Source organism: Callospermophilus lateralis, chromosome 5, assembly GCF_048772815.1.
Source record: "Callospermophilus lateralis isolate mCalLat2 chromosome 5, mCalLat2.hap1, whole genome shotgun sequence".
NCBI lineage: Eukaryota > Metazoa > Chordata > Mammalia > Rodentia > Sciuridae > Callospermophilus > Callospermophilus lateralis.
In genome coordinates, this window is record NC_135309.1 from 71,546,126 (window position 1) to 71,574,123 (window position 27,998).

The 27,998-nt window shown below is 48.8% G+C and overlaps 1 protein-coding gene across 6 annotated transcripts; it reads left to right on the forward strand.

The window, feature by feature from the left end:
* The first annotated feature begins 1,115 nt into the window (after positions 1-1,115).
* Positions 1,116-27,969, forward strand: Arap3 (ArfGAP with RhoGAP domain, ankyrin repeat and PH domain 3). 6 transcript variants are annotated; one of them, XR_013091436.2, is made up of 35 exons: positions 1,116-1,186; positions 2,809-3,349; positions 3,459-3,520; positions 3,631-3,742; positions 7,883-8,086; positions 8,229-8,298; positions 8,533-8,653; positions 8,744-8,928; positions 9,011-9,117; positions 9,363-9,562; positions 9,657-9,742; positions 9,887-10,069; positions 10,229-10,364; positions 11,003-11,119; positions 11,553-11,700; positions 11,789-11,891; positions 14,159-14,378; positions 15,071-15,134; positions 15,379-15,542; positions 18,129-18,341; positions 18,584-18,689; positions 19,749-19,896; positions 20,196-20,264; positions 21,442-21,516; positions 21,612-21,726; positions 23,172-23,300; positions 23,392-23,525; positions 23,755-23,837; positions 23,935-23,970; positions 24,111-24,174; positions 24,282-24,419; positions 24,649-24,687; positions 25,370-25,450; positions 27,664-27,812; positions 27,916-27,969. XR_013091436.2 is itself a non-coding variant. In XM_076856813.2 (34 exons), exons 2-34 carry the CDS (start codon positions 2,826-2,828, stop codon positions 25,853-25,855), a joined length of 4,515 nt encoding a protein of 1,504 aa, XP_076712928.2. In that variant the 5' UTR covers positions 1,116-1,186; positions 2,809-2,825; the 3' UTR covers positions 25,856-26,397. The 6 variants fall into 6 exon arrangements, 5 of the variants coding, with proteins under 5 accessions (XP_076712928.2, XP_076712926.2, XP_076712930.2 ...); XM_076856813.2 differs by lacking the exons at positions 27,664-27,812; positions 27,916-27,969 and adding an exon at positions 25,577-26,397; XM_076856811.2 differs by lacking the exons at positions 27,664-27,812; positions 27,916-27,969 and having other exon boundaries at positions 25,370-26,397.
* Positions 27,970-27,998: the final 29 nt, after the last annotated feature.

Genomic DNA, 27,998 nt, shown 5'->3' on the forward strand with positions numbered 1-27,998 from the left:
AGAGCAATATTTGCACAGGGCCTGGGACAAAGGCAGCTCTCGATAATTGGTAGTTATTATTATGGCTATTTTAATTATTAATTATTACTATTATTCTCTTTCTCAAAGGCTCTGGGGAAGTGGGGCTGGAGGAGGCTGAGGATGACAGTTCTTCTCTGGGCTAGGGCAGCCAGGATAGGTGGGACCCATTTCCCCCACTCTCCCTTGGTCTTCCCCCCAGGCAGGGGTCTCCCCCAGCTATTAACAGTTCCTGTGTCTGCTGACTCACAGCCAACTTCCTCTCATACAAACAGGAAAACACAGCCGGCCAGCACACCACCCCCCACCAACACCACACAAAGCTCAATACTGGCCCTACTCTGAGAGGGAAGTGCCTCAGGCTCTTGGGGGACATGCTGCAGGGTTGGAGCTCCCACAAAAGGAAATGAAATGAGAGAGGGGAGAAGAAGAATTTCTTCTCAGCTCCCGACCCCTGCAAGCAATTTTCACGTGGGAGAGTCAGGCTGATTGCTTGGTCTCCATTGAAGGAAGCCAGCCTTACCCACAAAGGCAACCCCAAACTTTGGTTTAGAAGTGGGGATGCTGCCTGGTTAACCTTATCCTTCAGGAAAAACCCTAGGCTGGGTTCTTGGGGGCAACGAAGCCCTTTGGACTCCTCTTCTGGGCCTCCGTTCCAGTTTGCCCAAGCCAAATCGCTGGGCTCCAGAGGAAGGCTAATGCCTGTCCGTGACTTGGAGATACGTAGTTTCTGTCCCCATTTAATTGGGTGCCAGGGTCCAGCCACCCTGGTGGGTACGGGAGAGGTGCCCCGAAGAGTAACATCAAGACCTCTTCTTCCCTTGGGTAGGGCTGAAGAAGCAAAGACGCCCTCCGCAGCGCTGTTTCTTTCTCTGTCCCTCTCCCTAAGGCTGTCTCGGTTCCCCAACCGTGTTCTGGTCACTTTCTTGTTCTGCGAGAGGGCAGCGCGGGTCAGACCCGGAGATGCGGCGGTTGGGTAAGGAGCCCAAACCATCTGAAGGGCCGCGCTTGCACAAGGAGTGGCGGGGGCCCGGCAAAGGGAACCGGCGGGGCGGGGCGGAGCCGGCCCGTCGGGGGAGGGCTGCGGGAGGCGGGGCGGGCGCGGAGGGACCCGGAGCCTCGGACAGCGCGGCGGGCACCGGGGAGCGGACGGCGGCCGCGCAGTGAGGTGAGGTCCCCCACGACCCCGGGTCCCTACTTCCCAGACTCCACCCCATCACCTCCTCCAGGACCGTCGTGGGCTCCCAGGGCCCCTCCGCGCCAGCGGCCTCCCCCTCTTCTCTCCCCTCCCTCTCCCCTTCCCCGCCACGACCTGCCCCTCCCTCTGGTTTCTAGGCCTCTGCCCCCTCCCTTCTTGCCCCCTCCTTCGGCGTAGCCATCGCTGCCTGGCGCTGCCCGGTCCGCCCCCGCCACCTCTGTCCAGCCTGCACCTCCTGGTTCCCAGACCCGTGCCTTCGCCCGGCTTGAGTCACCGGGAAACTGGGCCCTGACTCAGGGCCAGAAGTTCAGCAACCTAGCCCTGGCTTGGGGATAGGGCCCGGCAGGCTGGAGGGAGGCAGAGGGAGGCCAGAACTGATGCTGGGATGGAGGGGGAGTCCTAGTTAGGATCTGATTAGAAAAGGGACAGGGAGAAAGTTGTGCAGGCAAAGGCGGAGACAGAAACCCAGGGTCAGAGGCCAGAGATGCCATAAGACCTGGTTAGAATTGAAGACCGTGGCAAAGACAAGTTTGATGACAGAGAGCAAAAAGAAGTGGGACAAGGGGAGGGACAAAGATAGATTTAGAGGCAGAGGTGGAGATGGAGTGATTGGGGACAGGGACAAGACAAAGGTAAAATTAGGGGAGACAGAATCAGAGATTCAGGGAATAGACCAGGGTTAGGGTTGGGCTGCCCCTGTGGGACAGAGCTTTAGAGATCTGAGCCCAGTGATATGGGAAGAGGAAAGGCAGGCTCAGAAAAAGAGGCTTGGAGAAAAGGGTGTGGAGGGGGTCATCTCACACTGCTGAGTTCCTGCAGGCAGGGTGTCTGCACACACACATGTGAACATGCCCCGGATGGTGGAGAATGAAGAAGGCCCTGAACTACCCCCTGGCCTTTGGTTTCTCATCTCTAGCCTGTTTCTCCACTCACCCCTATTCCCTAAGTGGCCTCTGCCCAGGCTGGGATCCCACACAGTGGGACTGGTTAGGGCCCTCTGGGCAGCCTGACCAAGGCAGTCAGGATGTGGAGGCGGCCAGGCTAACGGGACAGGAAGGAAGTCTGAAAAGAGACAATAGGTGGAAGGGGAGGAGGAACTGGGAACCACCAGGATTAGGATGTTCAGCCCGAATCTCAGGCTCTGGAAACCAGTGGGAGTGGGGACTGCACCTCCTTCCCTGTACCTAGCCTGTTTCTCTCCCCACATTATTCCACAGCTAGATCTGGCTACACTAATTTCCCCGCCCCCTCTTGTTCCCTTGCTTACTCAGCTGAATCTATAGGAACAGGGGCAGAGGTGTGACCTAGGCCTGGGATCAGGGGCAGGCACTTGGGTGGGAGGGGGCTACACTAATACTGCTTCCTGTGAACCTGGGACAAGACCTTTTCCTTTGCTGGACCTCACGTTCTTCCACCATATGTGGGGGGACTCTAATGTTCTGGGGTGCTCTGCCTCCAGATTGCAGGCCTTTGGGCATTTTTCTTTTGAGGAAGACTAGAAGCTTTTACCCCCTGTCTAGGCCTCAGGCTTTGGGGCAGGGGTGGGGGGAATCTCAGCCTGAGCCCTCCCTTCACCCTCACCCTCCCCCCAGCAATGGCCTGAGCCCCCATGGCTGCCCCTCAGGACCTGGACATCGCTGTGTGGCTGGCCACGGTGCATCTGGAGCAGTATGCAGACACGTTCCGGCAGCATGGCCTTGCTACAGCGGGTGCAGCCCAAGGCCTGGGCCACGAGGAGCTGAGGCAGTTGGGCATCAGCGCCACAGGGCACCGGAAACGAATCCTGCGCCTACTGCAGGCGGGCACTGCAGAGAGCTCTCTGGATCCCAAATTGGATAGTATCATGGAGCCATCCTCTAGCCCAGCCCCCCAAACCCAACCCCCAAAACCTGTGCCCAAGCCCAGGACAGTGTTTAGTGGGCTCAGTGGCCCTGCTACCACCCAGAGACCTGGGCTGAGTCCACCTTTTTGGGGACCAGAAAGGTCTAAAATCTCAGAGTCCAACCCAAGTTCTCCTCCTCTCCCTACCTGCTCCTCTGAGCAGCCTTCAACTCTGAATACCATGGAGATGATGCCCAATGCCATCTACTTTGGCCTGGATTTAAGAGGCAGTGCACAGACATCTCAGGACATGTAAGTGGAGTTGGCTACCTAGGAATCTGATGCTGAGAGAAGGGGAGCAGGGCATGAAGATGGTCCTTCCTCCTCAGTCCCTTGATAAGCAACAGGCCTTTCTCCTCAGGACTCCAGACAACTCTCAGACAGCTGCCCCCATCCCTGCCCTCAGGCCCACAACAGGCACAGGTAGGTGGGTTTTCCTGGGCTCAGGGGAGAGGGGTAGTGCCCCTCTGGACCTCAGATACTCCCACCTGATCTCTTCTCCCCTCTCTTTACCCTTCTCCTCACCCCATCAGTGCACATTATGGATCCTGGTTGTCTGTACTATGGTGTCCAGCCTGTGGGGGTCTCAGGTGCCTCCGACAGAAGAGAGGGCAGAGGTGTCTGTCAGGACAGGGCTGAACACAGGTGAGTACTCAGAACAGTGGGAGGATAGGGGAAGCTTGAGGAGCAGTTGAACTAGCAGTGGTCATGTGTCCATTTATTCATCAAATGTGTATTGAGTGTCCACCGTGTGCCAGGCAGGTAGTCAAGATACAGGATGAACTTAGCAGACCTTATGAATCAATGGGGGTAAACAGGAAATAAAAGAAGTAGGCAAATAGATACATCATTAAAAATTAGAAGAAGCACTTTTTCTTCTTTAATTCAGAAAATGTTTGTTGTACAACTATTATTACATGCTAGATGTAGACACTTGGGATAGATCAATGTACACAGAAATCCCTGTCCTTGTCCTGGAAATAGTCAGTTAATAAATGTTAGTTATGTAGTATATTACATGGTGTAAGTGCTGTGAAAAAAAAAATAGAGCAGGGTAAGAGGACTGAGGAGCAATGTGAGGAGACTTCAGTGTTTCATTAAGAGTCATTGAAGGAGGGGCTGGGGTTGTGGCTCAGTGGCAGAATGCTTGCCTAGCATGTGTGAGGCACTGGGTTTGATCCTCAGTACTACATATAAATAAATAAACAAAATAATGGTTCATCAACAACTAAAAAAAAAAAAAAAAAAAAAGGTCATTGAAGGTGGATATGGTGACACACATCTGTAATCCCAGGAGGGATTCAGGAGGTTGAGGCAGGAAGATCGAAGGTCTGAGGCCAGCCTCAATAGTTTAGCATGACCCTAAGCAACTTAGCAAGATGCTAAGGGTTGGGGATGTGTCTTGGGAGTAAAGTGTTTCTAAGTTCAATCCCCAGTACAAAAAAAAAATGGAGTGTCAAGAAGACATAAACTGGGCCTCTAACAACAGTGACTCTGGAAGCTGGGGCAGGAGGATCACAAATTTGAGTTCTACCTGGGCAACTTAGTGAAAGTCTGTCTCAACATAAAAAATAAAAAGGGACCGGGGATGTAGCTCAGTGGTAACACATTCCTGGTTCAATCCCTAGTTCTGGGGTAGTGGCAGGGAGAAGACATTTGAGCAAAAGCTCCAAGGAGCTGAGGAGTTAGCCATAAAGGTTTCGGGGAGCGGGGAGGGGCTGGGGTTGTGGCTCAGTGGGAGAGTGCTCGCCTAGCATGCATGAGGCACTAGGTTTGCTCCTCAGCACCACATAAAAATAAAATAAAGATGTTGTGTCCACATAAAACTAAAAAAAAAAAAAAAAAAGATTTCTGGGGGAAGAGTGTCCCAAGCAGGATAGACTTTTCAAGTAGTGCACATGCCTGGGTGAGACTGTCAGCATGCCTGGGGCTGATGGGCCAGGCTAGGAAGAGTGAGATGAGATGTTAGAGAGGTAAAGGGGCCCCACAGGGTAGAACCTTGTAGGGACTTTCACTTTTACTCTAAGTGAAATGGGAAGCTATTGGAGAGGTTCTGACTTATGTTTTATTTTATTGTTTTGCGGCACTGGGGATCAAACCCAGGTGCTCAAGCATGCTAGGCAAGGACTCTACCATTGAGCTATACCCTCAGCATTTTGGCTTACATTTTAAAAGGATCCCTCTGAGTGATGTGTTGGGAATGGTATGTAGAGGGCAAAAGCAGCAGAGAGACCAGTTAGGGGGTTATTGCAGTTAGGTGGGTGAGAGATCTCAGAGTAGCGATGGTAATAGAGATGATAAGAAGTGGCTATATTTTCAGGGCAAACTGTCAAATTTACTTGGGCTCTGAAAAGGAAATAGTAGTCAAGAATGACTTTGAAGTCTTCAGTCTGAGTCTGTGCTGTCCTGTTGGTGACCACTAACCACATATGATCACTGAGCATTTGAAATGTGGCTTGTCAGTGTTGTGAAGTATTGTAAGTATGAAACACTCACCAGATTTCAAAGACTTAGAACAAAAAGGAAAAGAAAAGAAACATACAATAACAGATAAAGATATAAGTGATCTTAGTCATTTTTATTTTGATTACATTCTAAAATGTTAATGTTTTGGATATATTGGATTAAATAAAATATACTACTAAAACGATACCTGTTTCTTTAAATTTTTTTTTTATGTTGTTACTAGAAATTTTAAAATTACATATTAGATCACATTCTGTTGGTTAGCATTGTTCTGAGCAAATAAAAGTTCACGGGGTTGCCATGGTCTGAGACAAGGAAGAATGTACTTAAAGCAGATGGAAGGAGGGGAGTAGACAGGAGTCATTTTGGACATGTTAAATTTGAGGTGTGTGTTATACATCAAAGAAGAGATGACAAATAGATCATTGGGTATACAAATATAGAGGTTGGGAGAGAGATGTGAGCTGGGGATTTTAATTTGGGAGTTCTCAGCATTTGGATGGGTGTGTATGGGTGGGTATGCACAGAGGCAGACCAAGATCAGAGCCCTGGTGCCCCGCCCCCATATCAAGAGGTCTGAGAGAGGAATCAGCAAAACAGACAGAAAAGAAATGGTTAGTGAAGGAGAAAGAAAATCAGGAGAATCTAGTGTCATAGGAGCCAAGTGAAGAAAGCGCCTGAGGAGGAAGAGAGGCCAACTGTGTCATATACTCCTGAGAGGTCTGCTGCTAAGATGTTATGGAGGACTGACCTCTGGAGTTGGCCATGTGTTGGTCATTGCAGACCTCCTCAAGGGCAGTCTTGGAGTGGTGGAGGTGAAAAGCCTGATCAGCGTGGGTTTAAAAGAGAATGGAAGGATGGGCTGGGGTTGTAACTCAGTGGTAGAGTGTTTACCTAGCACATGTGAGGCTCTGGGTTCAATCCTCAGCACCACCTAAAATAAATAAATAAAATAAAGGTATTATATTCATCTTCAACTAAAAATATTTAAAAGAGAGACAGGAAGCAGAAGAGTTAAAAATGTGTAGACAACCTTGTTGAGTTTTTCTGCAAAGAAGAGCAGAGAGCTGGAACAACTGTGAATAGTGGAAGTGGATTTAGGCAAAGGGTTTTTCGTAGACTGGAATGTTGTGTATAAGTGAATAAGAATGATCTGGTAGAGGAGAAACAAGCCATGCGGAGAGGGAGTCTGGAGCCATGTCTGTGTAAGTGGCAGGAGTAGGATCACGTGCACAGAGGAGGGTCTGGCTCTAGATGGGGCATTTGTGATAGTCACCAAAGGAATAAATGCATGACATTGGGTAAATGTGGACTGGGAGTCTGGAGGGATTCTCATATGATTGCTTCAGTTTCTCAGAATAGGAAACAGATAGTGGTTCTTGACCCTAGCTATTTCATAGCCTGGGGAACTTAAAATTGCAAATGCCAGGGCCCCACTCCAGAGATTCAAATTTAAGTGTCTGTTATGAAGCCCATACAGATATTTTTAAGATTACCAAGTGACTTTGTGCTATTGAGGTTGAGAACCACTGGAATAATAGAGGACTTGGGTGGTTAAGGAAGGCCTTTCTGAGCATATGAGGTGAAAAAAAAAAAAGACCTGAAGGATGAAGAAAAGAAGCTCATGGAAGCATGGAAGGAAGTGTGTTCTAGGCAGAGGGAGCAGCACATGCAAAGTCTCCGAAGAGGGGAAAATGTAGAAAGCCAGGGCAAGGGCAGTGCAAGATGAGGTCAGGGAGCAGACTTGTGTAAGTCCTTGCTGCCTGTGGCAAAGAATTTAGGTTTAGCCTAAGTGCAAATGGGACATTATTGAAGGGTTTAATGTAGGGAGTGAAATGACCTCATTTACAATTTTTAAATGAGAACTAGTGGCTGTAGGAGAATGGATTGTGGGAGTGAAGGCAAGAATGAAAGCAGGTGACCAAATAGGCAATTTATATCACCCCAGTGAGAGTTGGTGGATCCTTTGTCTAGGAAGAGAAAGTCAGGAACATTTTAAGAAAGAACCAATAGGACATGTGCATTAGCTATGGACCTCCATGGTAGGAAGCCATCTATCAGTCTTTCCCCAGTTTTTCACCCCAGTAATACTAATGCAGAGGAGAATCACTAAAATTTTCTTAGTAAAAATTCCAAGTGTGCTTAGGGAAGAAATTCCATGCTAATTTTTTAGGTTCCCAGCTTCCCTATCCCTCAATTGAAAAATAGATCCAGTACCTGCAAGGTATTCTACTAGGTGCTATGGGTGGGGATGGAGAACTTAGAAGGAGGGTATCCATGAGTCTAACGTGTATCCTTCTCTCTTCTGGCCCCCACAAGGCTCAGCAGACAGGATCTGGAGGCACGGGAAGATGCTGGCTATGCCAGCCTTGAGCTACCTGGGGATTCTGCCCTCTCGCTACCCACCCTGGACACAGAGGAGACCAATGATGACCTCATTTCACCCTACGCCAGCTTCTCCTCCACTTCAGACCGCCCCACACCCCTGCTCAGTGGCTGGCTAGACAAGCTCTCGCCTCAGGGGTGGGGCTGCTGGGAAGGGAAGGAGGAGAAGGGAAATAGGGAGGTGGCGGGAGCAAGTCCCAAGTGCTGCCAAACTCTGTGATCCCCCACCCCATGTATCCCCCAAACACTCACTGATCATGGCCTCTCATTCTTTTCTTAGAAACTATGTCTTCCAGAGACGCTTTGTGCAGTTCAACGGGAGAAGTCTGATGTACTTTGGCAGTGACAAGGTGGGGGACCGGAGGTGCTATTAAGGAGACTAAAGAGAGGGAGAAGGGAGCCGCAAGGTTCAGGGTTGAAAGCTCATTGTGGGGAGATGGTCACTATCTGCCTGATGACAGCCATTAAGGTAGCGGCTTAGCAGCTATAACCATTGCTTATGGATTGAGTGGTCAGCACTGGGCCTAGGGGTCAGTATACATGGTTCAGTTCCTGTCCCCATGAATCATTGGCTTTCTCTCCAGGACCCTTTTCCCAAGGGTGTGATCCCTCTGACTGCCATTGAGATGACTCGCAGCAGCAAGGACAACAAGTTCCAGGTCATCACTGGACAGAGAGTGTTTGTGTTCCGCACAGAGAGTGAGGGTAAGGGCCAGGGTCTGCTGGGCCAGGATGGGAAGGGGGAGGCTATATGAGCATAACACCCATTGATCTGCTTCCCTGTTCCCCCACCAGCTCAGCGGGACATGTGGTGCTCCACACTGCAATCCTGTCTGAAGGAGCAGCGCCTCTTGGGCCACCCCAGGCCCCCTCACCCACCCCGACCCCTCCGCACTGGCATGCTAGAGCTTCGTGGATACAAGGCCAAGGTGTTTGCTGCCTTGAGCCCTGGAGAGCTGGCATTGTACAAGAGTGAGCAGGTAAAGAGGGCTGTATGGGTGCTCAGGAGCCTGGCCCGACTTGGTCTGGCCACTCACAGTGCCCACCCTCTGGCTCTACCAGTCCTTCTCTCTGGGCATTGGGATCTGCTTCATTGAACTACAAGGATGCAGTGTCCGGGAAACCAAGAGTCGAAGCTTTGATCTGCTCACACCCCACCGCTGCTTCAGGTGGGGCCTGAACTGGTGGGAGGCAGGCTGGGGGACTTTTATGGGGAGGCACAAGGGTACAGAGGACTGTGGGCCTCTATAGGACACTAGTGGATATGTACTGATGGAGTCAAGTGGGCAAGATCAAGACGTCAGGAGGGTCTGGGCTGGCCCAGATGTGGCCTGTGTCAGCTCCTACAGGAATGGCCACTGGGATGGGACATGGGGGGAGGTGCATGCCCACGGACTGGCTGTCCACCCCTCAGCTTCACAGCCGAGTCTGGGGGGGCTCGGCAGAGCTGGGCGGCCGCTCTGCAGGAAGCAGTAACCGAGACCCTGTCTGACTACGAGGTGGCTGAGAAGATCTGGTCAAATCGGGCAAACCGGCATTGTGCAGACTGCAGGGCATCCCGCCCCGACTGGGCTGCTGTCAACCTGGGGGTGGTCATCTGCAAGCAGTGTGCAGGTGAGGGCTGCAGCCTCCAGCCCAGATGGGGAGAGGGAGGAGAGCTGGGGCTGGACTCAGGTACCCAAGCCACATGCCCCCCACACCTTAACAGGCCAGCACCGGGCCCTGGGGTCCGGGATCTCCAAGGTACAGAGCCTGAAGCTGGACACAAGTGTGTGGAGTAATGAGATTGTGCAGGTGAGGTCTGCGAAGGGAGAAGTGGGGAGGCATGGAAAGAGAGCATCCAAAAGAAAACACTTGGACCCAGTTTGGGGACAGGCATGGGATATCTGAGAACTCTTGAGTTCTGGTCACTTGCCTTTGCCTGTTGTCATCTTACAGTTGTTCATTGTTCTGGGAAATGATCGTGCCAACCGCTTCTGGGCAGGGACATTACCCCCAGGTGAGGGGCTGCATCCAGATTCAGCCCCTGGCCCTCGGGGAGAGTTCATTTCCCGAAAGTACCGGCTGGGTCTCTTCCGAAAGCCTCACCCTCAGTATCCAGACCATAGCCAGCTTCTGCAGGTAGGAGGGACAGGTTGGGGATGATGGAAGGCGGAGGAAGTAGTGTCTGAGTTGGATTGTTCTGACTTGGTTGGTGGAGGCTGTTTTTGGTGATCAGAGGACTGTCTCTGGGGCTCTCAGTTTGGGTTTGGGGCTGACAGAGGTGTTTTCCTCCTGTAGGCACTGTGTTCAGCTGTAGCAGGACCCAATCTGCTGAAGAACATGACTCAGCTCCTCTGCATTGAGGCCTCTGATGGGGAGGAGCCCTGGTCCCCCTCAGCCCTTGATGGCGGCTTGTCTGGCCTTCTACCTCCAGGTGACCACCCTACCCCTAGTACCTCCTTTTTCTCTCCCTAGGAATTCTCAGCCCCAACCTGTGATGTGGTTCTTCAGGAGACCCCAATCACCCCATCATCCAATCAATCACAATGGCAGTTTCCCAACCTCTCAGACCTTCCAAGTCCTGTTTCCTGGGCTCTTGATATGTCTGATGAGACCTGAGGTCATGCTCCCCGGTGGGTTGGGATGTGCCAGTTACTAGTGCCAGTCCCCTCCTGACAGGGTCAACCTATAGATCAGGTCTCATCTCCCTGGGGACAGTGATCACTAAAGGAGTGGTCAGCTTAGTGATGCTGATCTCCATTGGTCAGGCCAAATGAGTCAAGATACAGAATGGCCCATGCTCTGAGGTCCCCACCCAGAGCTGACTGCCTGGTTGACTGGCTGGTGGGAAGAGGCAGTGGACATGGCATTGGGCTAGAGGCCTCCCTGTCTCCTTACTCTCTGCCACCTTCTTCAATCTGGGCAGTGAAGAATCCAGCCCTCTCTGGTTCCACTTGGCCATGCTGCCAGTGGAGTTGGGTCTTGTGGTCTTCCCTCGTTGGATCCTTTCCCCAAGGAGGGTCAGGCCATTGCATTGCACTAGTCTGACCTGATCACCCTTTCTTCTTGCAGACCCCTGCCCTGGTGTATACAATGAGGTGGTGGTGCCTGCCACCTATAGCAGCTTCCTGTACTGTGGCCCCATCAGCAACAAGCCTGGACCTCCTCCCTCTCGCAGGGGCCGTGATGGTGAGATGAGGATGGGAGATGACAGGCACAGAAAGTGGGATAGGCATGAGCGTACCTGAGAAGGAAAGGGAAGAAAGAGCTGGGATGGGGAGGTGGAGTAGGCTGGGGTGCTGGAGCTGAAAGACAGCCCATGCCAGGTGGTAGCTCTGGGTGACAGTTAAGAGCCTCTGCTCTGAGTTCTGACTGTCTGGGTCAATTCCCAGCCCTGGTACTTCCTACCTATGTGAAGAATAGGAGAAGTCATTCAAACTGAACCTTGGTTTCCCCATCTGCAAACAGTACTGAATGAAATACCTTATAGGATTATTGTGAAGATTATGTAGGATCATACATAGGCAGAAGCCTTGACAGAGTATAAATATCTGGTAAATGGAAACTATTGACAGTGGGGGCAGAGGTCTGCTGTCCCCTTGACCATTTCTCTCCCACTTAGCTCCTTCCCGCCTGTGGTGTGTGCTGGGAGCAGCTTTGGAAATGTTTGCATCTGAAAGCAGTCCTGAACCCCTCAGCCTCATCCAGCCCCAGGATGTTATATGTCTGGGTATCAATCCCCCACCTACTGACCCCAGTGACCTTGAGAGGTAATAGCTTCCTGTGCTCTTCCCAGTCTCCATCCTGATAGCCATTCCTTGGCCACCATTCTCCACCCTGACCTCATCATCTCTGCAGGTTTCCCTTTTCCTTTGAGCTCATCCTCACGGGGGGGAGGATCCAGCATTTTGGTACAGATGGAGCTGACAGTCTAGAGGCCTGGACCAGTGCAGTGGGCAAGGTGAGGTAACAGAGACCCCTCCCACACTCATCATTCCCTCATCCCCACCCTTCCCCCATCCTGTCCGCTTGTATTCCTATAGCCACTCTAACCACTTCCACTATTAAAAAGCTGAAGTTGACTGAGCACTTATACTGTGCCAGGCCCTGTGTTAAACCCTGTCCATTTGATATCTCATTTAATATCCACAGCAGCCCTCAGAGGTAAGCACTATTAATATTTTACACATAAAGAAACTACATCTTAGAGGTTATGAAGTCACTTGGTCAAAATTACAGAGTTAGGAAGCAGCTGAGCACAGGAAAAAACTTCAAGACTCTGTCTCCAGAGTTCATGCCCCAGACTTCACTGTGCCATAGCCTCTGCTCACAGCGAAGCTGCCACTGGACTCCTGGTGCCCATCCTTTGTTCCCCTTCTCCTGGGTCTCCAACAGCTCAGTGGCAAAGCTACTTTCACATGTTTCAGCTTCTCTGCGGGAACTGAACCCAGGGGCGCTTAACCACTAAGCTACATCCCCAGCCCCTTTTATGTTTTATTTAGAGACAGTGTCTCACTAAGTTGCTTAGGCCCTCACTAAGTTAATGAGGCTGGCTTTGAACTCATGATCCTCCAGCCTCAACCTCCCGAGCTGCTGGGATTACAGGTGTGTGCTACTGCCAGGCTCAGGGTCTCCATTTCTAGACAAGGCAGTATCTCCATCCCAGACCCTGTTCCTGGAATTAAAAATTCAGGCCCTAGAGTCAGAGTCAGACATCCTGGGATTGGAGTTCTACAACTCTCAGCCTTGGGAGCTTTTCCTTGTCTGCAGAGTGGGTGTAAAAGACTTACCCCCTGGGGATGAGGATTAAGTGACATGTGAGGCCCACACATAGCAAGCTCTCCATATGTGGGTGTTGAAATAATAATGGTGGTGGTGATGATGATGATGATGACGACAATCTCTCCCGTCCTAAAACAGCTTTTCCTTAAGCTCTGCCCCACCTTCAACTTTTCACCCCGGCGCCCTCCTTCCCTTCCTGACAACTTCTCAGAAAGTTGTATGCAGCCTGCAATTCCTCCTTAATCCCTCACAGCTGTGTTCCTCCCTGCAGACTCTCTCAACTGCTACCCTGAAGGTCACCCCTCATGACCAGAGTCCAGGGGCCGCCTTCTGACCTTCTTAGGTCACCTCTGCAGTGGTTGACACTTCTCAGTAGGAAATTTTCACCTTAGCTTCTGACCCCTGCTCTCCCTGTCCTTTAACTCACACTAACAAACTGTCTCCACAGCCTTTCAGGGCTCTGCCATGACCCTCCTAGCCAGGTTGGTCACCTCTTATATCACCTCTATTTACCAAGTCTATCTTTTTTTTTTTTTTTTTTTGTGGTTGGGGATGGAACCCAATACCAGACAAGTGCTTTACCACGGACCCATGTTCTAGCCCAAGCTCATCCTTTAAGACAGTGAGTGGTGTGAGGACTGTGTCACATGCAAGTCCCCTGTTTGTTTCAGTTCATGACAGGATATGCACAGAACTTGAAAGGAAGCATTTCAAATCTCTTATAGCAGTTTGGCAGAGTAATTTTGTGTGTTGAATCTTATTATACAAGTTTTAAGTTTAAAGGGCTTGTATGTCCTTGTTTTTTTTTTAAATTTCATCTTTTTAAAAAAACATTTTTTTCAGTTGTAGATGGACACAATGCCTTTATTTTATTTTTATGTGGTGCTGAGGATCGAACCCAGTGCCTCCCACATGCCAGGTGAGCACTCTACACTGAGCTACACCCCCAGCCCAAATTTCAGCTTTTTAGCAATTCATTTTTGTTGTTTTTAACAAAGGTATTGGATAGTGACGAATTGGAACTAGAAAGAAAGGAAAGGAAAAGAAACCCCCTGATCCTTTACCAAAGTTAGTATGAGAAGCATTGCTTTGAGGTGGACCTCAAGCTTCCTCCATGAAGTCTCTCCCTAGCACCCTAAGGTGGTGGGATTTCCCAGGGTATCACTATCCTTCACTCGGAACATTTTGGCTACCTATTCGTTCTTACCCCCACACCCCAGTTAAGGCCATAAGGCTGACACATAGGCATCTTCTCTCTGTAGGCTGCAGCAAGTTAAGCTGAATTTCTTTCCTATCCATCTCTTGTCTCCTCCTTGGCTCTCTCCTGTACTCTCTCCCACCACCATGTTTCCTTCTGCTTTCTCTTCATTCTTTCTCTGCTTTTTTCACCTGCTCACTCTGTTTCTCTCCCCCACCCTCTTCTCTCCTGTCTTCCTGACTCTGCAGTGGTTCTCCCCGCTGAGCTGTCACCAGCTGCTGGGCCCAGGATTGCTGCGGCTGGGCCGCCTGTGGCTGCGGTCCCCCTCCCATACAGCCCTGGCCTCTGGCCTCTGGCTGTCAGGGTTCGGCCTCCTTCGTGGTGACCACCTCTTCCTGTGTCCAGCACCGGGCCCTGGTCCCCCAGCCCCTGAGGACATGGTGCATTTACGGCGGCTGCAGGAGATCAGTGAGCAGGGATGGGAACAGGGCTGAAGGGTGGCTTTGGAGGTAGGTGGGAGTGGACATTTTTAATTTGGGGATCCTATGGGAAACAGTAGAATGTCATAACTTTAGGCATAAACTCTGAAGTGAAACTGCCCAGATTTAGACCCTACCTTACCACTGTGTACCAGTGGACAAGTTACTTAACTTCTCCATGATTTTATTTTCTCATCTTTAAAATGGGCACAATAATAAGGCCTTCCTCAGAGGGTTCTAATGAGGCAATGCATGTAAGCACTTATCACAGAGTCTGACTGGAGGCAACTTACAAGTACTCAAGAAGTGTTGTTGTTGTTGTTGTTGTTGTTGTTATTATTTGGAATCACTTGCTGGTTGGGAACTGGGAGAGGGAACTGAGTACCCTCACTGCTGTCCTTCCTTCTAAAGTAGGAACAGAGTAGGACAATATTTTAGGCTTTGGAGATAAGAGACCTGGGTTTGAGCTCAGCTTTACCATTTTATAGCAAGTAATTTGAGGCAAATTGCTTAACTGCTCTGAGCTGTAATATAACACCTGTAGCATGACAATATGGTATGTAACTCATAGGATTTAGTGGAGTATAGTTTGTAAGGTTCCTAGCCTGGTGCCTATATATCTGAAGTACTTAATAATTATCACTATGCTGAAAACTATGATGATAATGATTCTCCTTGTAGGTGTGGTCTCTGCAGCGGATACCCCAGACAAAAAGGAGCATTTGGTCCTGGTGGAGACAGGAAGGTAAATGTTCCTCCTGCTTTTGATTGTGTCCCCTGCTTGACTCTCTGGAGCCCAGCCCACTGAATCCACCATAGCCTACTGGACCTCTGCCAGCTTCTTCAAAGTTGCTTCCCCAGTTCAAGGACCATCTAGGTTGAGTGTTGCTGCCCTCTGCTGGTATCTGGGAAGTCACGTCCCTGTGCTTCTGAGCCTCTCAGTCAGAGGACTCTAGAGCTGGCTCTAATTCAGACTTCTTGGGTCTCAGGACCCTCTATCTGCAGGGGGAAGGCCGGCTGGACTTCTCAGCATGGAATTCAGCCATTGGGGGCGCTGCTGGCGGGGGTGGCACAGGGCTGCAGGAGCAGCAGATGAGCCGGGGTGACATTCCCATCATTGTGGATGCCTGCATCAGTTTTGTCACCCAGCATGGTAAGTTGGCACTGGTTGAACCTGAGCCAGTGGGGGGAGGGGGTAGGCAGAGAACAGCCACAGAGTTGGAGATCACCTGAAAGAGCTTTGCCTCCAAATATTGCAACCTGGCACCAATGGGCAGCATGACTCTTGGCTGGCTGCTTTGCTTTTCTGAGTCTTAGTTCCCTCATCTGTAAGATGGAAGTAGCAGCCCTGCTTTTCCAGGATAGTATGACAGTGGGATGATGCACATCAAGCATGGAGTGCAGGGCCTGGCAGTTAGTAAGTGTTCCGAGGTGGGGCGTGGGCAGGGGGGTAAGAGCAGCCCTGGAAATGGGACCGAGAATGTAGAGCCATGGGGAACAGAGCGGGGCAGCCACGAGGCTGTGCCAAGCTGTGCAGGCAGCAAAATCCCTGAAGGTCTCAGCAGAATTATTCTGGGTGAAAGATTTTCTAGGCAAAAAATGCCAGCTATACCTAGTGCTCTCCGGAACTCTTTGTGAGTTTTGGGCCTCTGTTTTGTTCTCCAGCTGAAGTTAGAATCAAATAGAATCTATCTCCTATTTCTTTAGGAGAGAGGAGTTTTGAGAAGAAAATTTCACAGAAAAGTAAGGAAGGTACAAAGCCCTGGGTTCAATCCCCAGCATCAAAAATTAAGATAAATAAAATATAAGAAAGGGCAGTAAAGGAAAACAAGAAAAAGAGAAGGCACCTCTATGATCCTAAAAAGAATTGTACTTACCAGTCACGAATAATGGATAGTCAGTGGCTGATGACATTCTCCATACCTGGGCAGTAGGAGTAGGAGTTCAGTGGCTTCCCCGACGCAATCTGGCTAGACCCCCATCCTCTGCTCAGCCTCCTTGTATTCAAAGAAGGAATTCAGTCTGAGTCACTGTGAGAAGACCTCAGAGAAGGTGTGTGGTCACACCCTCCCCTTCAAGGTTCCTGCATCACTGTGTTCTTTCCATAGTGTTTGTTGAGCTGTAATGTGCCACACGATGGGGATATGGCAGTGGACAGGGAAGACCCTAGCAAGTTCCTAGACTAGCAGGACAGACAAGTAATAAGAAAACAAATATATCAGGTGTGGTGGAGCATGCCTTTAGCCACAGCAATTCAGGAGGCTGCAGTGGGAGGATTCTAAGTTTCAAGACCACTCTCACATCTTAGCAAGAATTTCAGCAACTTAGTGAGACCCTGTCTCAAAATTAAAAAAAAATAAAATAAAAGGACTGGGGATGGGGCTCAGTGGTAAAGTACCCCTAGATTCAATCCCCATTACCAAAAAGAAAGAAAGTAAACAAATATAATCAGTTCTCATTTGCAGTTATGTTCTATAAGGCCACTGCAAACACTTAATTAGTGTAGTACTGAATTATTGCCCCAAGGGAGGTATAGGTTTAGGTTCCTCTGAACTTCCAGTCTCAACATTTTCATCAACCAATCAATTGAAACCTTGTTCTATGTGTTTTTTTTGTTTAAAGATACCTTATTTAATACATCTGGTTGATTTATTAACACTGAACTTGAGGCCAACAGCAGCATAACTCATACCTGAATGAAGTTTATCTAATACACATGAATGTTTCCTGTAAGGCACATCAAAGCATTCTTTCTTTGAAACACAAGACAGCATTTCAGCATTATACTTGGGGCCATTTTAACAATGAAATCACTAACAAAAAGCACGAAAAATGTGAAAAATGTGACTCTGAATAAACCATGAAAAGAACATTTGTTTATAGTCTGAGATTTTAGCTAGGAACATGTGCATTGACAGGGTTTGAATTTCCACTTGGTATGCATTCGTAAATGACTACAAAAACACCAGAAGTATGGGTGACCCTCCGTATCTGTGGATTCTGCATCAATGTACACAACCGACTAAAGACAAAATAATTGGGGAAAACAAACTGAATCTGTACTGAATGTGTAAACTTTTTTTTCTTGTCATTTTTCTGTAAGATAGATAGCATAACAATTATTTACATAGCATTTTCATATTAGGTATTATAAGTAATCTAGAGATGATTTCATGTATACAGGTTGATGTGTATAAAATACTACACCATTTTATATAGAAGACTTGAGCATCCGTAGATTTTTTGTATAGTGCTGGAGATTGAACTCAGGGCCTTGTTTATGCGAGGCAAGCACTTGACCAACTGAGCTATATCCCCAGCCCAAGCATCTGTGGATTTTGTGGGGGATGCTGGAATCAATCCTCCATGGATACAGAGGGGCAACTTACTGATTTTAGGGTTACAAATGAATTTTAGTGAGGAGAGAAATGCTCAAATACAGAATCTGAGGATAATGCAGATTAACTATAATGTGATTTCAGAGTACTATTTAAAAATAAAAGTGGTGAGAGAAAAGAGAGTGATAGGGATGAGCCTGATTGCCAAGGTCAGGGAAGGATTTTCTGAGGATAAAGACTCCAGTAGGAAGCTGAGAATCCAGACCACAGATGCACAGATTTCCTCCTCCTTGACACCCCCCCAACCCCAACAATCTCATAACATGTAGTGGGGCACAGATGGGATGCTGGATGGGTGGTGGCATGTCTTTGCACATGACGAAACTGCTGACTGCTTTCAGGGCTCAGGCTGGAAGGTGTATATAGGAAAGGGGGCGCTCGGGCCCGCAGCCTGCGTCTCCTGGCCGAGTTCCGGAGGGATGCCCGGTCAGTGAAGCTCCGACCAGGGGAACATTTTGTGGAGGATGTCACGGACACACTCAAACGCTTCTTTCGCGAGCTTGATGACCCTGTGACCTCTGCTCGATTGCTGCCTCGCTGGAGGGAAGCTGCTGGTACTACCAAGATCCCTAAGAACAAAGACTCCACCAGGATCTCCAACCTCCCCCATCAGAATCCATGAGACTCTCTGGTGGGATGGGGCAGCCGGCCCCACAACACTCCCCCACTGGAGGGTCATCCAGAAGATTTGGCTCAGGGGAGGTCATTTGGGTTTGTCTCCATAAAATCTCCCTACACTCCAGCCTCTAATCTCTCTTCCTAAATCCTCTCCAACCCTCCTCCATTCCATCCCCAGAACTGCCTCAGAAGAATCAGCGCTTGGAGAAATACAAAGAAGTGATTGGCTGTTTACCTCGGGTCAACCGCCGCACACTGGCCACCCTCATTGGACATCTCTATCGGTCAGTATGGCCAGGCCTTCTGCAGGATCCCTCCCTGACCTTTGTAACCTCAACCCAATTCTGCAATTTCATTTATTAACTCATTTGACAAACAGTTGTTAAGGGAAGGTGTTGGAGCATTAAGGTTCAAAGAATGAATTTGGGGTCAGGCAGACGTAGGCTTTATCTGGCTCCCATCCTTCTAGCTGTGTGACTTTGGGTGAATTATTTGTTCTCTCTGAGCTTCAGTTTCCTCATTTCTGTAAAGAAGATGATTTAATGACTAGTATCCATCTCATAAGCTATGTGAGAGTTAAATGAGATAGTTCATGTGAAATTCTTAGTATAGTTTTTGGCATCTAGAAAGCTTTTAGAAATGGATAGCAATTAATATTATTTTGTTTTATTAATCAAAATCAGATAGATATAAAAATTACAGAGATGAATAAGATATAGATCTACCTTTACCATCTGTTGTGGGGTGAATCCCTGGCTATGTTGTACTGAGGGTTATTCAGCATTGAATAGATTGGCCAACTACAGGTCCATTGCCAAAATCCAGTCCATTGCCTGACTTTCTAAATAAAGTTTTGTATGTTAAGCATAAAACCACACCCATTCATTTATATATTTTCTATGGCTCTCTTTGCACTACAACAGCAGAGTTGAGGAGTTACAACAGAGACTTATGGCTTAAAAGCCTAAAATATGTACTGTCTGCTCTTTACATAAAGTGTTTGTTGCCAGGTACAGTGGCACACTTCTGTAATCCCAGCAATTCAGGAGGCTGAGGCAGGAGGATCACACATTTAAGGTCAGCCTTGGCAACTTAGCAAGACCTGTCTCAAAATAAAAAGGACTAGGAATAAAACTCAGTAGTAAAGTGCCCTGGGTTCAATCATCCATGCTTTAACTGTCTCTCCCCAGACTGTGAGCTCCTTGAGGCCAGTAACTGCTATATCTCAAGAGCTTAGGCCAAGGTCTAGCATAGAATAGGGCTCAATGTTTGCCCAATGAATAGATGAATTGGTGAAGGGGTGCACGAGTTGTGTTCCTCATGACCCTGGCACTCCTCTGCAGGGTGCAGAAGTGTGCAGCTCTAAACCAGATGTGCACGCGGAACCTGGCCCTGCTGTTTGCACCTAGTGTGTTCCAGACAGATGGGCGGGGTGAACACGAGGTGCGGGTGCTGCAGGAGCTCATCGATGGCTACATCTCTGTCTTTGATGTAAGGCTTCCTGATCCCTGTCCTACAAGCTCTCTCCCTTGCCTCTACAGGATCCAGAGACTCCATCCTGCCCACCTCAACAAACCCTGTCCCAGCCTTCTGGTGCCCCTCCGCCTTGTGAATCACCTCCCAGAGCTCTGCGCCTCTTTCTCCCATAATATTCTCAACATCCCCACCCCATTGGTTCTTGGCTCCTTAGGACTTCAACCCTCTTATTCAGGTCCCTCTTAGCCTTGGGGTTTGCCTTGCTTTTCGCCTTTCCCAGCATCCCCAATACTAAAGTTTTGGTTCTTTTACAGATTGATTCTGACCAGGTAGCTCAGATTGACTTGGAGGTCAGTCTTATCACCACCTGGAAGGATGTGCAGGTAACTTGCCCTGACCTTAGACAACTAAGTGGGGCAGAAGGGGACATCAAGATAGGAAGGTGACCTGGATAGCAATTAATATTATTTTGAGGAAGTTTCCTTTTAGCCTGTTCTTCTGCACACAGGCCCTCAGTTCTTTGGAAAACCCAAAGAGGGGAGTACTTTGGGCAGTAGATTTGCTTAGGGTTTGCTCCACTTATCACACCATGAGGATTCTTGGTGGAATGGTAGCAGCAGTACCTTACTTCTAAATGTAGATCCAAGGAAGAGTTCATAAAGTCAAAAAGTCAGACTAAGCAGTGAGAATAATAAATACATAATAAACAACAGTTAAGAATTTTTATATTCCAAGTACTTTTAATTTCATTGTAGCATCACACAACTCTATGAAGTAGGTAGTCTCATTTTTCCAAGTAAAGAACTCATGCACAACAATAGGTGTGGTGGCACATGCCTGTAATCCCAGTCTCTCAGAAGGCTGAGCAGGAGGGTCACCAGCTTCAGCAACTTAGTGAGACCCTGTCTCAAAATAAAAAAATAAATAAAAGGGCTAGGGATGTAGTTCAGTGCCCCGGGTTCAATCCCCAATATTGAAGATAGATAGATCAATAGATCAAAAAAAAAAAAAAAAAAAAAGAATTGAGTTTCAGAGAGGTACTTGGTACCTGTTCAAGGTCACACTGTAGTGAGCAGCAGAGCTGGAATGCAGGCAGTCTGATTCCTCTCAACCACTGTGCAACATTGCCTTCAGTAGCACTGTATACAGCTAAAAATGTGGTTTCCCTACTCCTTTTTTGGGAGGGTTGGGGGACCTGGGATGAAATCCAGAAGCTCTTAACCACTAAGCCACATCCCCAGCCTTTTATTTTATCTTTTTGTATTTTGTTTAGAGACAGGGTTTCACTGAGTTGCTTAGGGCCTTGCTAAGTTGCTGAGGCTAGCTTTGAACTCGTGATCCTCCTAACTCAGCCTCCTAAGCTGCTAGGATTGCAGGTGTGGGCCACTGCACCCAGCTTTCCCACTTCTTTTAAGGGCCCGAGCAACACTGGGTGTTAGGGTTGAGGAACCTCTGTGGGAGGAGGTGAATATGAGGCAACATGAGGAATTTTATGACTTTGTTTTTGCACCCTCTCGCCTCCTCCTGACCTATCGTGTTTTCCTTTACCCCTCCCCTCAGCTGTCCCAGGCAGGAGACCTCATCATGGAGGTTTATATAGAGCAGCAGCTCCCAGACAACTGTGTCACCCTGAAGGTCAGTCCTGAAGGGAATGGGTGGGGATGAGGATGGTGGTAAGCAAGGGCAACAGCTTGATCAGCATGGTTTCTCTGTTCTTGCCTGGATCCTAGGTGTCCCCAACACTGACTGCTGAGGAGCTGACTAATCAGGTACTGGAGATGCGAGGGACAGCAGCAGGGACAGACTTGTGGGTGACATTTGAGATTCTCGAGCATGGAGAGCTTGGTGAGTATGACTGCATGTGTGTGTGTGGGCGTGGGCATGTGTGATCATGTGGTTAAGGTCATTAAAGACTTCTGTGTTACCAAATACAACAGACACTGTACTCATCTGCTCACTCTGTGAGAAGACATTTAACACAGTTGACCCACTCCCTCTTTCTCAGTACTTGTCTCTTGCTTTAGTGAACTCCACAAGCTCTTGGTTTCCCTTCTACCTCAAAGGAGGCTTCTCTTCCCCCTTTTGCCTAGGCTACAAGTGTTAGAAGGACACAAAGCTGGACCCTGGGCTCTTTCTTCTTTTCTATCTACATCTCTCTTTGGATAAACTCCCATGGCTTTACTTGCCATTAATAAGCTGATTTTTATCTCTGGCCCAGACCTCTCTTCTGACCCCCGACTCACATATCCAATGGCCTACTTGACACTTCCACTTCTTGAAAGCATATCAAATTTAAATTGTCTAATACTGAACTAGATTCATAGCTCCCTCCCCTAACAAAAAGTTCAAGCTATTTTCTATTTTGTTTTTTTTTTTCCCCAACTTAGTAAGTAGCACCACAGTTCACCCTGTTATTAAGGCCAGAAACCCAGGAATCCTCTGAGACTCTTCCCTTTCCTTCATCTTCACATGCAGCCCACCAAATAGTCCTGTAGATTCCATTTGAATCAGTCACTTCTCTCCATCTCCACCATCCTAGTTGTAATCACCATTATTTTTCTGCCTGTCAATATTAATCACTAAAATGTATAGCCCTAGAAAGGGAATAGTTAGACAGGGTTCCATTCTTACCTACAAACCATTTTCTGCACAGCAGCCAAATGAGCAATTCAAGCATAAATCAGATTATGTCATTCTCCTGATGAAACCTTACAATGGTTTCTCACTAAACTTAAATAAAATTCAAAGTCCTTATCATGACCCACAGCCCTAAATGTCTGTCCCCTGCTTATTTACCAGACTTCATCTCACATTACCATCCTCTTATCTGTCCTCTTTGCTGTTTAGTTCCCCAAATATATATTTCCTGACTGAGGGCCCTTGTCTTACGACATGGTCTTAGCATGGTTTGTTCTTCCTAATCCTTCAGCTCGCTCATTTTCAAATGCAACTCCTGAAAGGCCTTGTCTGACTACCTTATCTCCATTTCTGCCCTGTTAACCCTCCCTCAGCTTATTGTTTCTTTCAAAGCATTTTTTGGTCTGCAATTATTTGGCTTGCCTACCTATTTATTACTAGGCTGTGGCTTTGTGAGGGCAGGCATGTGTAGCGTGCTCACAACTGTATCCCAGGGCCAGCATAGTGCCTGGCATAGTATTGAGGCTAAAACCCATGCCTGTGGCTGCATATTGAATAGGTGAATGAATGAATGACTGGTGGGAGATGAGTTGAGGGTACTAGGCTTTGGATGGATATTCCGATTAATACCTGTCCCCCCTATGCTCCTTCAGAGAGGCCACTGCACCCCAAGGAAAAGGTCCTAGAGCAGGCCCTGCAATGGTGCCAGCTCCCAGAACCCTGCTCAGCCTCCCTGCTCCTAAGAAAAGTCCCCCTGGCCCAGGCTGGCTGCCTCTTCACGGGTGAGCCTCCTTCCTCAACTCTTCCTCAGCCCAGCATTCTCTAGGTCTCTTTCCCAGAACTGTCCACTCAGCATAGCCCATCTGTGCCCAGGTGTCCGGCGTGAGACCCCCCGGGTGGGGCTGTTGCGGTGTCGTGAGGAGCCACCCCGTTTACTGGGAAGTCGCTTCCAGGAAAGGTTCTTTCTGCTGCGTGGCCGCTACTTGCTACTGCTCAAGGAGAAGAAGGTGAGGCCTGGGACTAGAGGGGTGGGATGCTGAGTGGCCATGTAGCTGGAGCTGAAACTATACTAATTCTCTAATTCTTCAGCCCATATTCTCACCAGACTCTTTTGCTTCCCCAATGACTTCTCTGACCCTGTGATCATATGCCCCAATGTTTCCATGACCTCTTGACCTCACTAATCATGACCTTCTCCTCATGTCTCAACTTTACTCACTCTGTTCATATTCTCAGAGCTCTAAACCAGAACGGGAATGGCCTCTAGAAGGTGCCAAGGTCTACCTGGGAATCCGTAAGAAGTTAAAGCCTCCAACACTGTGAGTTTTCTTCCCCAGCCCACACTTCTAAGGCCTTACTGCCATCACCCCGCTGGCTTTAATGGTCACCTAATCACTGATCTCCTTTGCCTCCCAGGTGGGGCTTCACATTGATACTGGAGAAGATGCACCTGTGAGTACCTCCTGGCCTGGCTTCTCCTCTGGCCCAGCCCTGCATCCCGACCCCTTTCCTCCTCCTTTCCTTCCACCATTCCTCCATACCTACAGCTATGAATCTTTCTCTCTTCTAAAATCCACTCTAATCACCCACAGTTACTTGGCCTGCACTGATGAGGATGAGATGTGGGATTGGACCACAAGCATCCTTAAAGCCCAGGTGAGGGGAAGGAAAAGGCTGAGGGCTGATTCTGTGTCCCCTGGACCCCCTAATCCCTCGCAGTACCTCCCAAGTCCACCAGTGTCAACTGCTCATCCTCTCACCAGCATGATGACCAGCAGCCAGTGGTCTTACGACGCCGTTCCTCTTCTGATCTCGCCCGTCAGAAGTTTGGCACTATGCCCTTGCTGCCCATCCGTGGGGATGACAGTGGTGCCACCCTCCTCTCTGCCAATCAGACTTTGGTGAGACTGCCTCCTCCATCCTGCCTAACCCCCACCTGATCCCTGCCCTTACCCTTGTCACACTGCAGGAAAAGGGGTGTGCCTGCCAGTCCAGTGCCCCTCTCTGTTCACTGTGACCATCTACTCTACCTTCTCTGTGCCCCTACTCCCCACTTCGACCTCCTGTTGCCAGGCCTCACTGTGTCTCTGTGTCTCTCCCTCCCCTCACCCCCCCACCACCTGTGCCCAGAGGCGACTACACAACCGGAGGACCCTGTCCATGTTCTTTGTGAGTACTGTGCCTGCTCCAGCTATGTGCCTGCCAGCCCTGTGTTTCTCTGTGTTACTGGAACCCCTGGGTGTTTTATGTGTCTGATCGGATGCAGGTTATCAGGGTGTGTGTGGGTGTGGCAGAGAGCCAGCAAGCCAGCATGAACAAGGAAAATGAGGGATGGTAAGATGTCATGAGGAAAGGAGAAGGTAGTCATAGAATCTGAGAACTAGAAGGAGAGTGGTTAAGTGAATGCACTTTGGAGACAGACCTGAATTCAAGCCCCACCTCTAGCATTTCTTCACTGTGTGATTCTGGGCAACTTAACCCCTCTACAGCTCAGTTCACTCTTCTGCTGTGTAAGCCACTGCACAAGGTTGTTCTGAAATCAGAAACATCAAGTATTTAGCAACATCTGGCCCCAAGGGCTCAATAATGTTACTGATTAATAATCCAACAACACAGCTGAGTGTGGTGGCTCATGCCTGTGATCCCAACCACCCAGGAAGCTGAGGCAGGAGGATTACAAGTAGCCTAGGAAGACCATGTCTCATAAAAATAAAAAGGGTTGGGGGTGTGGCTTAGTGGTAGAGCACTTGTCTAGTACACTCAAGGCCCTGAATTCAATTCCCAGTAACACACACACATATCTAGTAACTCTAACTCTGTGCCTTCTCCCTGCTGCTCCATTCCCATACAGCCAATGAAGTCATCCACAGGGTCTGTGGAAGAGCAAGAAGAGCTAGAGGAGCCTGTGTATGAGGAGCCAGTGTACGAGGAGGTAGGGGACTTCCCTGAACTCACTAAGGATACTTCTACTTCTTTCTCTACCACACGGGAGTGGACAGCCAAGCCAGAGACCCCCTTCACCAGCCAGAAGTCCTTTGATCAACCCCTTCTTTCCAAGACAAGCACCCTGGGCCAAGAGGAGAGGCCACCGGATCCCCCTCCAGGGCCCCCATCCAAGAACAGTCCCCAGGCACGGGGATCGCTGGAGGAGCAGCTGCTTCAGGAGCTCAGCAGCCTCATCCTGAGGAAGGGAGAGACCACTGCATGCCCAGGAAGCACTTCCCAATCACCCAGCCCCCAATCACTCAGCCCCACTAGCCTTGCAATACAGATATCCAGCTTCCCCACCCAGTCCTCCTGCACTTCCAGTTCACCCTCCAGCCAGCCGCTCACATGATCCTCGGAACAGCATCTGAGGGGATAGGTACCCAGTGGAGGACCTAGGCTCTTACCTTGGTAGATACTTCTGGGAACTTTCTCTACTCTGGATGGAAAGACTCTAGAACCCAGTGCACTGAATGAGGCACTGGAATGGAGGGCCCTAGAGAACGTGTGTCTCAGGGAAGATCAAGGCCCCATCCTGGGCCTCAGCCTGTTTATCTGTACCATGAAGTTACTGAAATAAGGAGAGCAGTAAACAACAAACTGTTTTTTGGAGCTGTAAGCTCCATGTATTTTTCCTCAACAAGGGTAGCTCCTGCTTTATATATTTGATAGGTAGAGGTTCTGTGAGAGATTTGGGATAAAAGAATGGTTTTACTGCATTAAAGAAAAAAACAGGTTTGGAAGCCAGAGACCTGGATGATGTCCAAGTCTTCTATTCCACTTCCTACATTCTGGGACTACTCTGAAGCCCTGGAGTGGGGAAATTGATTGGGGTTGGGAGCTGGGGCAAAGGGGAGCCAAGAAAGGATGGGTCACTATTAATAAATCTTGGAACCAAATGGCTAAAAGAATGATCTTTTATTCATTCATTCAACAACTATGTATTGAGCACCTAGTTGGTTCCAGGTCTGGGAATATAGTATGGACAAAACAAATAGGGTCCCTGCTCTTATGAAGCCTCCACTGTAGAGGGAAAACAGAAAGTGCACAAACAAACATGTGGACAAGTGAGTTTAGTTCTGTGAAGAAAATAAACCAAACGAAGACCTTGAGAGAGAGTGTGAAGGTAGCCTTTACACTGGGTGGATGGGGGAATGAAGGCCTCTGTGAGGAGCTGAAACAATGGTAAGAGGCCAGATAAGTAGAGTGCTGCAAGAAGGAGCTTTGGAGAGGGCAAACAGCACTTTCAGTGAGCAGAGACATGACCTGGTGTGAAGGACAGCAAGGATGCTGGAGGACAGTGAGTGGGTAGCAGGAAGAGAACGTCAGTGGAAGTGGGAAAAATGAGCAGGGGCCCAATCATTATAGCCTTGTAGGCCACGGATTCTATTTGGATTTTGTTTTGAAGCAACTGTGTTTTAAGCAAGAAAAGGAAGAGATTTTCTCTCTCCACTTTAGAAGAAAAAAAAAAAGTCAACCACTGGCTACTGTATGAACAGTGGGTTATATGAGAAAGCTTGTAAGCAAGGAGTCCAGGTATTAGTCCAGAAAATGGAGTAAGATGGTGGTCTTGGAGGGATGTGGATCAATAGGACTGTGGGATTTTTTGTTTTTGTTTTTAAATATAAATGATAGGACTTGCTGATGGATGTGGGGATAGAAGAAAGAGCACCCTGACTCCCAGTTTTTTTACTTTCCTAACTGGAAGGAGTGTGGCACCATTGAATACAATTACATGGGGAAGGATCAGGTTTTTGAAGGGGCATTTAAAAAAATTTGTGGTACCTTTTTGATACTAGTGAAAGTGTTAGTGACAGCTGGATATGTGAGTCTGAAGTTTTGAGCCACGTCAGTGGAGTGGGGACCAGGACGTGGGCCAAGGGGGCTTAGGCGTGAGGAGAATGAAGAAAGGGGATAAGGATCCTCAAAAAGCAGTGCTAGGGCTGGTAGATCTTGGGCAGAGTCTGGAGAAGGAAGACCCTAAAGGTGACAAGGGCTTTCTGGACCATAAGGCCCCACGTGCATCTCCCAAACTCACGTCCCTTCGTTATTATCTGTCGGAATCCAGTGGGGCCCAGGATGTACTAGCCTTTTCCTTTGGGTCTGTTTCCTTCTTGACTCCAGGCATCTTTCTCACCCTGCTCTCGCTGGCTTTTCCAGTTTAGCGGGAATTAGGAAAAGGTCTGGGACCAGCCCTGTCTCCCTTCGTCAGACATATCTTCGCTCAGATGTCCAATGACTCACTTTCCCTGGTCACCTATTGAGTTCCTCGCCATTCCTCACCCTTACCACGGAGACCGGTGATATGCGTATGTAAATGAATGACTAGAAATAATTACAGGCTGAATCAGTGGCTACACTTGATATAAAACCCAGGCGTATTGACTCAGAAACCCGGGGTTCTCCCTACAGCCCAGCGGACGCAGCGTCAGCCCCGCGGCCCGGACCCTTCCGGAGTATTCGCAGCAACAACAGAGGTTCAGCGACTCCGCTGC